This window comes from Ursus arctos, unplaced genomic scaffold, assembly GCF_023065955.2.
Source record: "Ursus arctos isolate Adak ecotype North America unplaced genomic scaffold, UrsArc2.0 scaffold_6, whole genome shotgun sequence".
NCBI lineage: Eukaryota > Metazoa > Chordata > Mammalia > Carnivora > Ursidae > Ursus > Ursus arctos.
Window position 1 is genome coordinate 24,867,732 of NW_026623078.1, and position 17,332 is coordinate 24,885,063.

At 34.2% G+C, this 17,332-nt stretch overlaps 1 protein-coding gene and 1 pseudogene across 4 annotated transcripts in view; one reads left to right on the forward strand and one right to left on the reverse strand.

The window, feature by feature from the left end:
- ARFGEF1 (ADP ribosylation factor guanine nucleotide exchange factor 1) overlaps window positions 1-17,332 on the reverse strand; it is a 155,344-nt gene that overhangs the window by 62,739 nt on the left and 75,273 nt on the right. For all 4 annotated transcript variants that reach the window (XM_026495932.4, XM_057308132.1, XM_057308133.1 and 1 more), the window contains 3 exons: window positions 11,856-12,031; window positions 10,572-10,705; window positions 6,927-7,161 (listed from right to left, as the gene is read on the reverse strand). In XM_026495932.4, the coding sequence (XP_026351717.2) occupies window positions 6,927-7,161; window positions 10,572-10,705; window positions 11,856-12,031 (545 nt within the window). The remainder of the gene's footprint in view (window positions 1-6,926; window positions 7,162-10,571; window positions 10,706-11,855; window positions 12,032-17,332) is intronic.
- LOC123000842 (60S ribosomal protein L26-like) lies at window positions 14,914-15,350 on the forward strand (annotated as a pseudogene).

Here is a 17,332-nt window from a genome sequence, read left to right on the forward strand (position 1 = left end):
AAAAACTGAATATACATCCTTCTTAAATGCACATGGAACACTTTCCAGGACAGATCACATTTTAGACCACAAAACAAGTCTCAATAAATTCAAGAAGACTGAGATCATATAAAACACCTTTTTCAACCACAATGGTTTAAAATTAGAAATTACAAGAAGAGGGGCGCCTGGGTGGCGCAGTCGTTAAGCATCTGCCTTCGGCTCAGGGCGTGATCCTGGCGTTCTGGGATCGAGCCCCACATCAGGCTCCTCCACTAGGAGCCTGCTTCTTCCTCTCCCACTCCCCCTGCTTGTGTTCCCTCTCTCGCTGGCTGTCTAATCAATCAATCAATCAATCAATCAATCTTTTTAAAAAAAAGAAATTACAAGAAGAAAAACTGAAAAACTACAAATAAGTGGAGATGAAACAACACACTACTGAACAACTGAGTCATAGGAGAAATCAAAAACTACCTTGAGATAAATGAAAACAAACACAACATACCAAAATCTATAGGATGCAGCAAAAGTGATCCTAAGAGGAGAATCACTGCAATACAAGCCTACTCCAAGAAACAAGAGATATCTCAAATGAACAACTTTACACCTAAAGGAATCAAAAAAAGAAGAATACACAGAACCCAAACTTAGGAAGGAAATAGTAAAGATCAGAGTGGAAATAACTGAAAGAGAGACTAAAAAGACAATAGAAAAGATCAATAAACAAAGAGCTGATTCTCTGGAAAGATACACACATTGACAAACCCCTTCAGGTAGACTCACCAAGAAGAAAGAGACAGGGCTCAAATAAATAAAATCAGAAATGAAATAGGAGGTTACAACTGATTCCACAGATATACAAGGGACCACAAAAGACTACTATGAACAATTATATACCAACAAATGGGACAGCCTAGAAGAAATTGATGAATTCCTAGAAACATACAATCTTCCAAGAATGAATCAGGAAGAAATAGAAAATCCGAATAGACCAATTACTAGTAAGGAGATTAAATTAGTAATCAGTCTCTTCAATTACTGGTATTGGGCAAACTGAAATGATGACACTGAACCACTATCTTATACCACGTACAAAAATTAACTCAAAATGGATTAAAGACTTTCATGTAAGACCTTTAACCATAAAACTCCTAGAAGAAAACATAGGTGGTAAGCTTGTTGACATCAGTCTTAGTGATGTCTTTTTGGATCTGATTCCCAAGGCAAGGGAAACAAAAGCATAAGTAAACAAATGGGACTACATCAAACTGAACAGCTTCTACACAGCAAAGGAAACCATTAATGAAATGAAAAGGCAACCTACTAAATAGAGACATCTGCAAATCATGTATTTAACAAGGGATTAATATCTAAAATATATAAAGACTTATACAATTGCAAAAAAACCCAAAAAAATAATCAACTAAAAAATAGGCAGAGGATATGAATAGACATTTTCCAAAGGAGACAAATATAGATGGCCAACAGGCACATGAAAAGGTGATCAGCATCACTAATCATCAAGGAAGTGCAAATCAAAGCCACAATGAGATATCACCTTACACTTGTGAGGATGGCTATTATCAAAAAGATAAGAAATAACAAGTGTTGAGGAGACTACTGAAAAAAGGGAACTCTTTTTTTTTATTTTAATGATTTTTTATTATATTATGTTAGTCACCATACAGTACATCCCCGGTTTCCGATGTAAGGCTCGATGATTCATTAGTTGTGTATAACACCCAGTGCACCATGCAATACGTGCCCTCCTTACTACCCATCACCGGTCTATCCCATTCCCCCACCCCCCTCCCCTCTGAAGTCCTCAGTTTGTTTCTCATAGTCCATAGTCTCTCATGTTTCATTCCCCCTTCTGATTACCCCCCTTTCTTTATCCCTTTCTTCCCCTACCGATCATCTTAGTTCTTATGTTCCATAGATGAAAGAAATCATATGATACTTGTCTTTCTCTGCTTGACTTATTTCACTTAGCATTATCGCCTCCAGTGCCGTCCATGTCATAGCAAATGTTGAGAACTCGTTCTTTCTGATAGCTGAGTAATATTCCATTGTATATATGGACCACAACTTCTTAATCCAGTCATCTGTTGAAGGGCATCTCGGCTCCTTCCACGATTTAGCTATTGTGGACATTGCTGCTATGAACATTGGGGTGCATATGGCCCTTCTCTTCACTACGTCTGTGTCTTTGGGGTAAATACCCAGTAGTGCAATGGCTGGATCATAGGGTAGCTCAATTTTTAACTTTTTAAGGGACCTCCACACTGTTTTCTACGGTGGCTGTACCTACTTGCATTCCCACCAACAATGTAGGAGGGATCCCCTTTCTCCACATCCTCTCCAACAATTGTTGTTTCTTGCCTTGTCTATTTTTGCCATTCTAACTGGCGTAAGGTGGTATCTCAGTGTGGTTTTGATTCGAATTTCCTTGATGGCTAATGATTTTGAACATTTTTTCATGTGTCTGTTAGCCATTTGTATGTCTTCATTGGAAAAGTGTCTGTTCATATCTTCTGCCCATTTTTTGATTTGTTTATTTGTTTCTCGTGTATTGAGTTTGAGAAGTTCTTTGTAGATCTTGGATACCAGTCCTTTATCTGTAGTGTCATTTGCAAATATATTCTCCCATTCCGTGGGCTGCCTCTTAGTTTTTCTGACTGTTTCCTTGGCTGTGCAGAAACTTTTAATCTTGATGAAGTCCCATAAATTCATTTTATCTTTTGTTTCTCTTGCCTTTGGGGATGTGTCATGAAAAAGGTTGCTTTGGCCGATGTCGTAGAGGTTGTTGCCTATGTTCTCCTCTAGAATTTTGATGGATTCCTGTCTCACATCGAGGTCTTTCATCCATTTGGAGTTTATTTTTGTGTATGGTGTGAGATAGTGGTCAAGTTTCATTCTCTTGCATGTAGCTGTCCAATTTTCCCAGCACCATTTATTGAAGAGACTGTCTTTTCCCCACCGGATGTTTTTTCCTGCTTTATCAAATATTAGTTGCCCAAAGAGCCAAGGGTCCATTTCTGGGCTCTCTATTCTGTTCCATTGGTCTATGTGTCTGTTTTTGTGCCAGTAACATGCTGTCTTTGTGATCACAGCTTTGTAGTACAGCTCGAAATCCGGCATTGTGATGCCCCCAGCTTTGTTTTTCTTTTTCAACAGTTCCTTGGAGATTCGGGGCCTTTTCTGTTTCCATACAAATTTAAGAACTGTTTGTTCCAGTTCTTTGAAAAATGTCCTCGGTATTTTGATCGGGATAGCACTGAAAGTGTAGATTGCTCTGGGTAGCATGGACATTTTAACTATGTTAATTCTTCCGATCCATGAGCATGGAATATCTTTCCATCTTTTTACGTCTTCCTCAATGTCTTTCAAGAGTGATTTATAGTTTTTAGAATATAGGTCCTTTACGTCTCTGGTTAAGTTAATTCCAAGGTAACGTATGGTTTTTGGTGCTACTGTAAATGGGATGGATTCCCTAATTTCTCTTTTTTCGGTCTCGTTATTCGTGTATAGAAATGTTACTGATTTCTGAGCATTGATTTTGTATCCCGCCACGTTACTGAATTGCTCTATAACTTCTAATAGTTTGGGAGTGGCTTCTTTTGGGTTTTCCATATAGAGTATCATGTCATCTGCAAAGAGAGACATTTTGACTTCTTCTTTGCCGATTTGAATACCTTTGATCCCTTTTTGTCTTCTGATTGCTGTTGCAAGGACTTCTAGTACTATGTTGAATAATAGTGGCGAGAGTGGGCATCCTTGTCGAGTTCCTGATCTTAAGGGAAAGGCTTCCAGCTTTTCCCCATTGAGAATGATATTTGCAGTAGGCTTTTCATAGATGGCTTTTATGAGATTGAGAAATGTACCTTCTATTCCTACACTCTGAAGGGTTTTAATCAGGAAAGGATGCTGTATTTTGTCAAATGCTTTTTCGGCATCGATTGAGAGGATCATATGGTTCTTGAGTCTTTTCTTGTTGATATGATGTATCACGCTGATTGATTTGCGAATATTGAACCACGCTTGCATCCCAGGTATGAATCCCACTTGATCGTGATGGATAATCCTTTTAATGTACTGTTGGATTCTATTAGCAAGTATCTTGTTGAGGATTTTGGCGTCCATATTCATTAGGGAAATCAGTCTGTAATTCTCCTTTTTGAGGGGGTCTTTGCCTGGTTTGGGGATCAAGGTAATGAAAAAAGGGAACTCTTGTGCCCTATAGGTGGGGATGTAATCTGGTACAGCCACTATGGAAAGTAGTATGGAGGTTCCTCAAAAAATTAAAAATATAGCTACTATATAATCCAGCAGTTCCACTAATGGGTATCTATACAATGAAATGAAAACACTAATTTGAAAAGATACATGATGCTTATGTTTATTGCAGCATTATCTACAACAGACAAGATATGGAAGTAATCTCAGTGCCCATGAATGGATAAAGAAGATATGATATATATGTACAATGGAACACTACTCCGCCACAGAAAAGAATTTAAATCTTGTCATCTGCAACAACATGGATGAACCCTGCAGATATTATGCTAAGTGAAATAAGGCAGAGAAAGACAAATACTGCCATGATTTCACTTCCATTTGGAGTCCAAAAAAACAAAAACAAAAGAAACAAAGCTCCGACTCATAGATACAGAAAACAGGCTTGTGGCTGACAGAGGGGTGAGGATATGGAGGTTCGAAATGGATGCAAGTTATGAAATAAGTCAGGGGGACGTGATACACAGCATGGGGAATATAGTTACTAATCTTGTATTAACTTTTTAAGATAACAGATGGTAACTAGATTTATTGTAGTGACCATACTGTCATGTACACAAATGCTGAATCCCTATGTTGTACACCTGACACTAATATAATACTGTTAACATCAGTTCTACTAAACAAACAAATAAATAAAAAAGAAAAGTTTAGAACTCTCCAAATTGTGGACCAAATAAAACCCCTAGACTTGGAGAGAGAGGAAAATAAAAATTTTAGCTACTCTCTGTGAGTTATCAAATTGTACTAGCAAGCAACAGCCTACAATTGTAATTTAAGACATCATGCCCATCAACAGGGGCTCTAAAAAAACCCCAAACTTTTAAAGATTTATAGAGCGCCTAAATTGTAATGTGTGTAGAAAAACAGTAAGATCATAAACACTTTGTCTATTTTCTTGAAAAGTTGCGCATTAACTACTTTCTGATACAGACATGTAAGTTAATGTCTGTGGAAAAATCACATTATCGAAACTCTGAAGTGAATATTCTCATATTCACTGAAATGAACATTCATGTAATGACAATCTCAATTGCTTTGCAAATTTAGGTTTTCATATGTCAGCTTTGTTTTCTCCGACTAGAACACAGCTTATCTTGCATTTGAATATGGGTAGTATTTCAAAAGCAATCTACACTTGTCTTGTTTGATCTTCAATCTCTCCATAATGGACAACGGAGAAGGAAATAAACCTGATCCCTTTAAACATACAGAATACTACAATTTTGTAATGAGAATCTACCGTCTGAGGACAAAGGAAATTTCTTAACAGTATTTCCTTTTAAATGTGTGCTTCCAAAAGTTTTGTACATCAAATTTAATCTACAAAAACAGTAATCCCAATTTAAATGATTTTTGTTGATACCTGGTTCCCTAAGAATTTATATTTCACAGTCTACTAAACCTAAGTACTTAAAGAAGTTGAGTCTCAGTGTTCAGAAATCTCTAAGTAAATGAATGTAGTCTTCTAAAGTTATCTAATGGCAATTTAAATGCTTCATCATCACATGAAAGATTTTTGGGTTAGTAAGGAAGCAAAAGTTCCAAAAGTTTTTTTTTTAATCCCTTTTAATTGTAATTCCTGAAGATAATGGGAAAAAAAAACTATCAAAAAATAGCAACTGTTCCTAGTTAAATGCCTTCCATTATTCTGACAGATATAATGCAAACTAAAATTTGACAATATATATGTACCAGAAATCGTTTCCTGTTCAAAATTTGCCCCCAATTTAAAAACCTTTCACTTAAAATACTAAGGCCTTATTCTGCCTTATTCCCATAATAATGCTCCATGTGAATTTTAATAGATATTTAATAAAACATTAGTATTAAAGTATAAAATGATTGTTCCGCCTACCTCAAACCTCTGGGAAATGATAAAACATAATAAAATATGATAAAAATATAATCCTTCTTAGTAGCCTCTTTAAAGCGCCCAAAACTTAGATGGCTTAAAACCACGTAGATAACGTGTATATTTAGAGCTTTCTTTTAAGATAAACAAATTCACTTTATATACCGTATAAACAGTGGCAAAATTTTAAGGACTGAATTACCTCAAGACATCTAGAATCATTCATTCAACCAGTATAAATTCCTGAAGGCAGGGGCCGTGTCTTAAATTGATTTTGTATTCTTAGTGCTCACCCAGGGCTTAGTACTTCATAAGCACATGCTAGTTGAATGAGTAAATGAAAAAAAAGCAGCACAGTTGACCCCTGAACAATGTGAGGGTTTGGGGCACTGATCCCTGCACAGCTGCAAATCCACATATAACTTTGGCTCTCCAAAAACTTAACTACTAATAGCCTACTGCTGACTACAAGCCTACTGACAACATGAACATTCAACTAACATATTTTGTACATTACAGGTATTATATGCTGTATTCTTATAATCAAGTAAACGAGAGAAAAGAAAAAGAAAGAAAACCATAAGGAAAAGAAAATACACTTATAGTACTGTACCTACACTTACTGAAAAAAATCCACATTTAAGTGGGCCTACTCAGTTCAAAGAAGTATTGTTCAAGGATCAACTGTACGTGACAATTCACAAATATTATTTCACATTCTGAAAAATTTTCTAGGGGATGAATAATCCGATTTAAAACATGAAACAAATGAAATACCCAACAATGTAGAACATACCTCAATTTGCATCTTCAGATGCGTCTTGAAGTTTGACAACAAAGTGAGAAATATGGAAAGAGAAAGCTCAAAAACCTCTGGAACAGATGAGACTCCATTTTTTGAGAGTGCAACACATAGATACTGCTTAATAGCATTAATAAACATCTCATTTGTCCTGAAAACAGGTCCTGCATTCTGCAGAATGGATAGAAGTAACTGCAATGAAAGAATCTTGGATCGTAACTCATGAGACCTAAAATGTAAAAAAGAAGGCACAGTATATGGACATATTTAGCATTATGGTAATAAAAGGTTGTTCCAAAGATATTTCCTGGTACCACAATTTTTCACAAACTTTTAAATGGAGAGGAACAGAAAACTCGACCACAAAAAGTACAGTACATGATTAAGCTTTGCCACTAATAATGGGTAGTTCCACTTATGTTCTCAAGTACCACGTAATTTCACAAACTTTTTATATGGAAAAGCAATCATTCACACATATTTAAAATCAACCTACTGTTCCTTTGGACATGAAAAATAACGATTTATCCCTTGTTCCTTTCTTTCACAAGCATATTTCACTTTTAGAAATCATCATGAACTTCCCAGATTATGTGCCATATTTAGTATATAACAGTTCCATAGTATATAATGTTTAATAGTTTAGTATATATTGTACTTTTTTCCTAGGTATGCAACTCAAAGACCCTAAACAAAATTAAAAGTTTTGGTTGATGAACAAGTTATAGGACTATTTCAAACTTATTTTTTCAATAACCATTTAAAGTTCTTTTCTTTTTTGAAATATAGAGGCTTTTAGAATATTTATGTCTCTGAACAGTTTACCCATTTATTCTAAATATTTTAATAATGAAAAGCAAAAAAAAAAAAAAACCTTTTCAGCTTAAATTTTCACTTTTTTTCCTGATAAATATATAATGCCATATTCTGATCAGTATCTAGCATTATAATTATCAGATTTCACACATACAATTTTTCTCCCATTAAAACAGGCCTCTTAAGGCGAATAGACCAAGAAGATTGGATCCCAGGCAACTTTCCAAATACAGAACACACTTACATGCTCTAGCAGCTAATTCTTCTATTTTTTCCAAATGCAGTATCAGTCACATTCGCACCACAGATAATAAACTTAATTACTCCCGATTTTTACCTTAAAAATTTTATGGCTTTAAGGGTTGAGTATTTCAAGAACCTAAGAAACTCTACACAGGAATACTTAATTTCATGTAAATGGGAATCACAAAAATATTACAATCTTTGAAATAAAACTGGAACCAATAATATCATCACTTGCTACTACATATCAACTTTCCAAGATGGCTTTGTGCAGCAAATACAGTATTACCAAAAAAATAAAAATAAAAAACTTAAATCAAATTAGAAACAGCGAGAGCTTAGATTATGAAGAGCTACAGGAAAATAGGGCATGGGTTAACTATCTCCCCTTCACGCTGAAGCCTTCCAAGGCTTTTACATTACGACTACTTCCTACTCTAGCTAATTTATCATTTTTTCTGCTCAATTCCAGTAGTTGTTAAAACCTGCTGCTTACTATTATCTAACACATAAATTTTTGTTATATGTTTTATTTTTGTATCCCCAACTCTAACAAAATGCCTTGTACATAGTATGTGCTCAATGTAACTCATGGATTTATTCATGCACCCATCTAAACATTTGTAAGTACCTACTATCTATAAGGCATTAATTAATGAAGAAATGATCAAATGATTGTCTTATGAGACAATAAAGTACACTTTTATAGGCAAAAGAAGCTACAAATTTCAGGCTTGCAGATTTTCATAGGGTAGTTTCAAATTAGGATTCAAGCTTAACGAACATTTCCTGGAATATCATCTTAGCAAGATCACAAAATATCAAGAGAAGCAAGGCAAAAAAGAAAATTATGTAACTACAAGTCATTAATTTTGGGAAAAAAATCGTTCAACATAGGAAATCATATATTCTCTTTTGGAAAATGAACAGTTGAGAGGAAAATTTGATTTCTTCTATATTCAATTCTATTGTTTAATGTCCCTGATGACCAAAAAGGTCTTTTTTATGTTCAAACAAAATTTCCTAATACTTGGTTTAAGTCCACTGAGTAGAAGGATAATTAATTTACATTATTCCTCATAAGAATCCTTCGTAATATTAAAGATTGCAGCTAAAACTAGATTACTTTTTATATAGTGCTAAAGGAATGCCCCCTGCCACAGAGTACTCCTTAAAATCATGTATTTTCTTTTGTTTTCTTTACATTTTGGGCACTTTAAAGAATTCTCCTTTTTCTGCTTATAGTTTTTCAAGTCACGATTTTTTAACAGTTGATCTGGAAAAGTAAAGATCTGAGACTTTTTAAGGTTAATAATTTTAAATCATGGCAAAGATGGCCTTCAGCAAGAACACTAAATTCTTGAGTTATTTCCTCCTTAAAGTAAGTTTTCAACAATTTGAAATGAGATGGTTATTTTTCCTGTCATAGTAAGAATAAGAAATTGAAAAAATTTTGAATATATTCTTATACATAGAGTATAATCAACTTTATACTGCAATCTGAACAACTTAATCCTTTTTCTGTAAAGAGTTTATATTTTCAAAATACAGAAAAATCAATGTTACATTTCTGATTCTTGGGATTTGGGCCTAACGATATTTTAGAATTCTAGGTTTTAGGGCTTAAAAGACGTTTCTCTTTGAATCAGTACAATGTGACAAAATAGAACTACAGAAAATAGAACAAATGTGGTTTCCCAAAACTTACAAAGTTTTTCTTTTTCCCCCAAACTATAATAAAGTTTTTATTGTAACGGTGTCTCTAGTCTTTCTTGTTAGGTGACATTTAGAAACCGAAATGTTCTAGAGTTTTTTAAAAATGAAGTAGTGTGCTTACATTTTCCCCCTATTTCAATATCCATTTCACAAAGCCACTCAGGCCGCCTTTAAGATTTCTTTCTACAGAAAGTTCTCCTAATATTGTCATGCTGTATTACATCATGCTGCAATATTAGGGAGGCACGGCTCTCTAAATAGTGCCCAAACTCAGTCTCAAGCAAGAATTAGTTACATTTGACTCATATGAAATGAAAGATATTCGGTGATTTATGACTTACAAAAATGGCACTTTCCTACAGTTTAAACTAATATATTTGACAGGAATCAGACAAGTGACTCCTATCTCAAAGTACTTCCTGCTTCCCATAGAGAAACGTATTTAAGGCATTTTTCAGACCTTAATGAATATGCAGTATCTTTCGTTATGAATTTTAAAATTTATTTCTCTTAGGTTTTATTACCTTTCAACTGGTAGCTTTCAGAAACATAGCATGAGGCTAAATGTAACAGGGATACGTTAACTCCAAAGTTACTCATAATATGAAGTAAGAATTCTTTCAATTGTTCAACCAGGCACAATTCTCTAATGCTGTTGGTATGCTTAGAAACAGTATTAAGGTATCTATCAATTTTTGAACTGTTTTTCAAATACATTTTTTAAAAAGCAAAATAACCCTAAAATATACTTTTGAGAGTTCTACGGAGCAAGAAGAACAAAAGAAAATCCAAAGACTATCCTTTAGTAAATTAGTTTCAAGCTTAAAAAACTATATTTGTCAAGCAGAAGAGCTAATGACTTACTTTGGATCTGGTGGTCCATCTGACAGTGGTTTCATGGACAGTTTACACAATGACCTGAATACTAGAAAGGCATCCTTTTGTAAAATGTGGGAAAACTTAGCACCAGGTGAAGGTCCTGAAGAATTTCCAGATTCCTAAACAAGTTAACATACCATGTAAATAAAGATATTTGCCAATGTAAAATCATTTCAGCCTTCCATATATTTTATTCAGTTCAGTAATTAATGGAGAGGGTTCTGTTGGAGGAGAAACCTGATGAGGAATTTGCCACACTGTTTCTCTTTAATCTGACATACCACCCTCCTCCACAGCAATAAATGAATACCTTAAAGAATAAAATTTTTTTAATAAAGATTTTTATTTATTTAACAGAAGCAGAGAGAGAGAGAGCACAAGCAGGGGGAGTGGCAAAGAGAGAGGGAGAAGCAGACTCCCCGCTGAGAAAACAGCCCAATGCAGGGCTCGATCCCAGGACCCAGGATCATGACCTGAGCTGAAGGCAGATGCTCAACTGACTGAACCACCCAGGCACCCCAAAAAATAAATTCTTTAAAAATATTCTCTCTTTTCTACCAAAAAGCTCTTGAAATTTATGCAGTTCATATCATTACTTACGAAATCTAGACATCATGCCCTGACAAGATATCTCATCCATTGCCTAAACCATGCTTTCTACTACCTGTCATTGGGTGTTTATGTTTTTGTCCTAGTTGATGTTTTATCTACTCTGTGCAGAGAGACATAAAACAACAGAAATTGCAATGTTTAAAAGTTGTTAACTGATGAAGATCAACAAAGCCAAGAAAGCTGAATCTTATACATAGGGCAATGATTTAGAGTAGGACTCCCTTATTTAAAATAAGAACACACTGAATATAGGGTAGGGAGGATGAGGAGAATCTATCACTACCATACTATAGATTTCATTGTAGCCCTGAATGAAAGTAAGATGAAGTTCCCTAGATTTCTAAAAGTTCTTTCTCATCCAATGATAACTAGAATTGTCCTACGAATATATGATAAAAATCCTCTTTTTAAATGCAATTTCAATAGGGGGGAGCACAGAGAAGATGAGAACATATATGAAACATCTTAGAGTTAGAAATTTAACTATCAATATATTTAGGGAATAAACTGCTTTGATTTATATCAATAAGAAAAACCCAAGTTTTTTTCCCAGATTATAATCAGCCAGCATTATCAACTAGATATATTCACCACAAGGTGCTGGTAGCCTATAAATCTATGAAGATGAACAGGTTACCCCCTGCCCCGCATTTATACCTGAGTATCATTGGAAGAGACAGACAATCTGTCATCAGGTAAAGACGGTGTATATGCAACAGAAATTGGTGTTCCTGGAATTCCATTTGCTTGAATATTTTCACTGTCGCTACCATCCTCTATAGTTCCAATGTTGCCATCTGCACTTGCATTTATAGTAGTCCTTTCTCCCATATCTAAAATGGTAAGAATAAAAAAACATGCAAATATATCTGACTTAAGTGTACTGAAAAAGCATAAAGAGTATCTAAAACGCAAGAGTGGCAAAAAAGCAATGTGAAATAGTATGTATTGGCACCATTTAAAGGTTAGCATACTTAGTAGTAAGTATGCATTTGTAATACATCCAAATATAATCCTTAAGTAGCTCTAGCTAGGAAACACACTCAGCTGATGAAAGGCTAACTGGTATGTGCCAAAAGAGAAGCTTACTTTTGGTCTGTATTACCAGTTACTAAACTTGGTTCTAATAAATGCTAATGCCTTAAGATGTTAACAGAGATTCTTCAAAAAAATATCCCATTATCAAGTAAGTCAGAGAAAGGCTGGGAAATAGCTTTCTTTACTATAGCCTTTAATTTGCTCTCTAAAGGGAATATATAATATGCAATGTTTCCAAACTTTATTTTACTACGAGCCCCTCTTCCTTTTTTTAGAATATCTATCAATAACTCTAATAATATATTCTTTAGAACGTAGATACGGAAAAAGTGGCTACATCCCTGAATATTTTTCAGCATGTCATTCTGAGTAATCATACTTTAATTAATATGAACAGAAATAAATGACTTCTAGTAGACAAAGAGATAATGCAAATAATATCCGGTTTCATAACAATTGTAGGTATAATGTATGTTATTTTAAAAAAGAAATACATACATGTCTGTGGCCATAACTCAGCCATCTGGCAGAAAATTGCTCATTTCATGCTACCAATAAAAGAGAACTATAAGCAAAGGAAAAATCCTATACTATAAGGAACAGATTTTGGAATATGAAAGACCTGTGTCTTAATCATGTCTCCCCATTTAACTGGGTAACTTATTTCATCTTTCTTTGCCTCAGTTTCTTCATCAGCAACAAAGATACTGTTCGTGAGGAATCACTGAAGCACACATACCCTTATGTATGCACAATACATAAAGAGCACAGCTGATTCTCAATCAGTGGTAGCTATTATTTTGTCAATAACTGATAACATGTGCCCAATTTTTTACTAATTCAGTAATGAAAAGAGTATATCTGGTGTTCCAGCTCTGAAGCTGCTTTCTGCTCTCCAAATTAGAACACCCTGGATAGATTAAACTGGATGATTTCAAAGTATGTTTTACAATTAACAACTGATACATGAAAAAGATATTCACTAATAAAATATATTTGGGAAACTCTGCATTACACAAAACAGTTTTCCTAGTGGACCTTTGGGAGCTTTAAAATGCTAATATTAGACATGCTTAATACTATTACAACTTTTAAAATACATACTATATGCATAATACATATGTATTTATGTGCTAAATACTGCTACAGCTTTTAAAAGACATATTATTTACTATATATGTCTTACAGATATAAAAATGTTTAATATGCAAAGAATTCTCTGGAAGAAGTCATAAAAAATTTAATAACGATTATCAGATATTGATAATTATCCCTCAAGCACTTAATCCATTTTCTGTCAATACCCAAGTACATCTCCCCCCACTGCCCCTCCTCTACTTTCCCTTAACAAACAAATTACCTACTTAGCTAAGAAGTAGGTAAGTTAACATAGGCTACACTTTTGTCTTCTTTGTCTCACCAAAAAGTTCCTTGACATCAACAATAATCTTTCTCTTCCTCTCATTTGAGGGTAAAAAATATTCCTTTGTACTTCTAAAGTGAACTATTCATTCACCCTCAAACCCCTCTCTTCTTGCATTCATTAGTATCTTCGCCACACTCAAGTTTTTCTTCCAACATTACATTTTCAATTTCATGTATACGACTGAATCTTCTCCAATACTCAACAAACATACTCAAATCTTTTCACTGGAAAAAAAAATCTTCCTTCAACTCTTGCTACACCTCTGCTACTGTCCATTTTTCTCCTTTTTTTCACATTTCTGAGAGGAATAATGAATATTCATTGATGATACTTTCCTTCTTCCCTTCCTAGGAAATTCCTCAAAAGAACTGAAAACATTCTTCACTTTACTGCTTCCTACAAGGTTAACTTAAAATCTCTCAATTTTCTCATTGTAAAAAAGGGAATAGTAACAGCACCTAAAAATCCTAGTGTTTGGGGAGGATTAAGTGAATAAATATAAGTAAAGCACATAAAATAATTTGGGATACACAGAAAGTACTTAATAGATTTAGATGTTATTATTTTCTATGTCTTCTCCTCTAATTCTTCCACTAATTGTCTCCCAAATATAGGTGCAGACTTCTGTTTTCAAAGTGGTAAACTGAGTCCACTAAAAATTAACTGCTCCTTTGATGAATCCCATTGAAATTACTACGAAAAATATAAACAAGAGACAAATGTAATGTTTTTAACATCATTGCTATATTTCACCAGTAAGTTTGATAATTGCTGGTCTGGTATTTTTCACTGGTATGACAAAATTCAAGTTAATCCTGACTAAAAAAAACAAAAGTGAAATCACACCCAGGTATACACATGCCATACACTTAATATGATTGAGTATCCTCCAAAAAACAACAGCAATTATCAAACTTTCTGGTGAAATATAGCAGTATTGTTAAAAACAATGAGGTTCCTTGCTATCATTAACATTACTTAATATTTTCTGGAGGTTCAAACCAATGTTCTAGAACAGAAATGAAAGAACAAATACGAGGAATAAATACTCTAAAAGAAGAAACAAAGACAAACTACATTACTCACCTAGAAAAACCCAAGATAATCAAATAAATATGTTTTAGAAACAATTCGGGTTTAGAAGGTGAATAAGTAGGAGATAAATATGGAAAAATAAGTGTTTTTCTATATTCCAATTCAATTAGGAAGTGGGAGCCTTCTGTGGCCACTGCTGGAGAGCCAGCAGCCAAAATGAAATTCAATCCCTTTGTGACTTCTGACCAGAGCAAGAACGGTAAAGCATTTCAATGCACCTTCCCACATTCACAGGAAGATTATGCCTTCCCTCCTTTTCCAAAAAGCTGAGACAGAAGTACAACGTTCAATCCATGCCCAGTCAAAAGGATGATGAAGTACAATTTGTGCGAGTACACACTAAAGGTCAGCACACTGGCAAAGTAGTCCAGGTTTACAGGAAGAAATATATCATCTACACTGAATGAGTACAGTGAGAGAAGGAGAATGGTACCAACTGTCCATGTGGGCACCCCCCCAGCAACATGGTTAGCACCAGACTAAAACTGGACAGAGATGACAAAAAGATCTTGAATGTAAAGCCAAATCTCACCAAGAAGGAAAGGAAAAAGGGCAAATATAAGGCAGAAACAATTGAGAAGATGCAGGAATAAAGTAATCTTATATACAACTTTAAATAAAAACTTAAAAAAAAAAAGTAAATTAGGAAGAAAAAAAGACTCATCCAAATACTATCAAAACTAAAACAAAAAACACAGAAATAATTTAACAGGAAGTGTGCAAGAGCAAAAGAAAGAAAACAATGAAATTTTACTGAGTGACATAAAAGATGTGATTGAATGAATTTATGCTTCTGGATAAGAAGGTTCAATACTACAAAAACGATATATCTTCCCCCCAAGTTAACTTATAAACACAATACAATTCCAATCACTAAATCAATTTTTTTAATTTAATTAACTGGTTCTAAAGTCATGCAGAAGAATACATTTAACAGATGTTTAAAAAAACTGACCGGTAGGGGTGGGGGGACTTGTACTATGAAGATCAAAGTGTACTATAAAATTTAAATATTTTGAACAATTCAACACTGGATACAAATAAACAGTTCAATGTTACTGTAGAGAAAACTCAAGCAGAATCATGTAGGATAAAACTGGCATTTCAAATTAATGGGGAAAGGAGGTATTCTATAGGTCAGCTATGCAATCACATACTACACAGAAAAATCAATTTCAGAGGAGTTAAAGATCTAAATTCAAAAAATAAAAACAAAAGTATTAGAAAAACGTATGGTAGAATATTTCTGTAATCTTAGGGTGGTAAAATCTATTCTAAGCAAGACAAAAACAGAATTCACAAAGAAAAAGACAATATTATTAAATTTTTTATGTGTGGTCAAATATCTGCTCAGAACAGTAACATAAGCAAAGGCTAAGCAAAATGAAAACAAAGACTAGAAAAAAATATTTTCAATACATTGAGTAAGAGCTAATTTCTTGATGTGAATAAACCTTGAAATAAGAACAAAAAACCCAAAAAAAACTGAAAGGAAAACCAGGCAAAAGTCGTGAATAGGCAATTCAGAAAAGTATAAATAGCCCATAGATATCCAATTGGACCAAGAAACTGCCAATATTTGACCTACAAAAATAATGACTGCTCCGAGTTTTGACCCTGCAAGTGATCAAAGAAACACAAATTACAACAAGATATAATTCATCTAGTAAAGTGATATTAAACAAAGCACATTATATAAACTTAAATGCCCATACATTTTTTTTTTAAAGATTTTTATTTATTTATTTGACAGAGATAGAGACAGCCAGCGAAGAGAGGGAACACAAGCAGGGGGAGTGGGAGAGGAAGAAGCAGGCTCGTAGCAGGGGAGCCTGATGTGGGGCTCGATCCCATAACGCCGGGATCACGCCCTGAGCTGAAGGCAGATGCCTAACCGCTGTGCCACCCAGGCGCCCCTAAATGCCCATACATCTTGATCAAAGTATTCTTTTTTTTAAAAGTATTCCTTTTTTATAAATTTATCCTAAAGTGCTTAAAGATATCTGTTAACAAGAATGTTCCTCAGAGCAGTGTTTATAAAAAAGCAAAAACCTGGAAATAATCTAAATGTTAGTATTAATAGGAGATTATTTAAATTATGGACCATCTCTGTAATGAAATACAAACTGACATAAAACGGGAACTAGAATGTGAAAGAGCAGATTATAAAACAGTAAGTGTAGTATGTTCCCATTCAGATTTTAAAATATGTATACAGGCGTGCATGAACAATATTTTTTTATAAAACTTTTGTGGCGCAAAAGAATACCATATCAAAGTCAAAAGACTTGGGCAAATAATAAACTGTGAGAAAATATTTGTAAAGTACATCACAGAATCCTAATATAAAAAGGACTCTTCAAAACTAAGGGGAAAAAATCACTTATCAAATAAAGGGATAGTATCCAAGATCTATAAAGCACTTACCGAACTCAACACCCAAAGAACAAATAATCCAATCAAGAAATGGGCAGAAGACCTGTTGAACAGACATTTCTCCAAAGACGGACAAATGGCCAAAAGACACATGAAAAAATGCTCAACATCACTCGGCATCAGGGAAATACAAATCAAA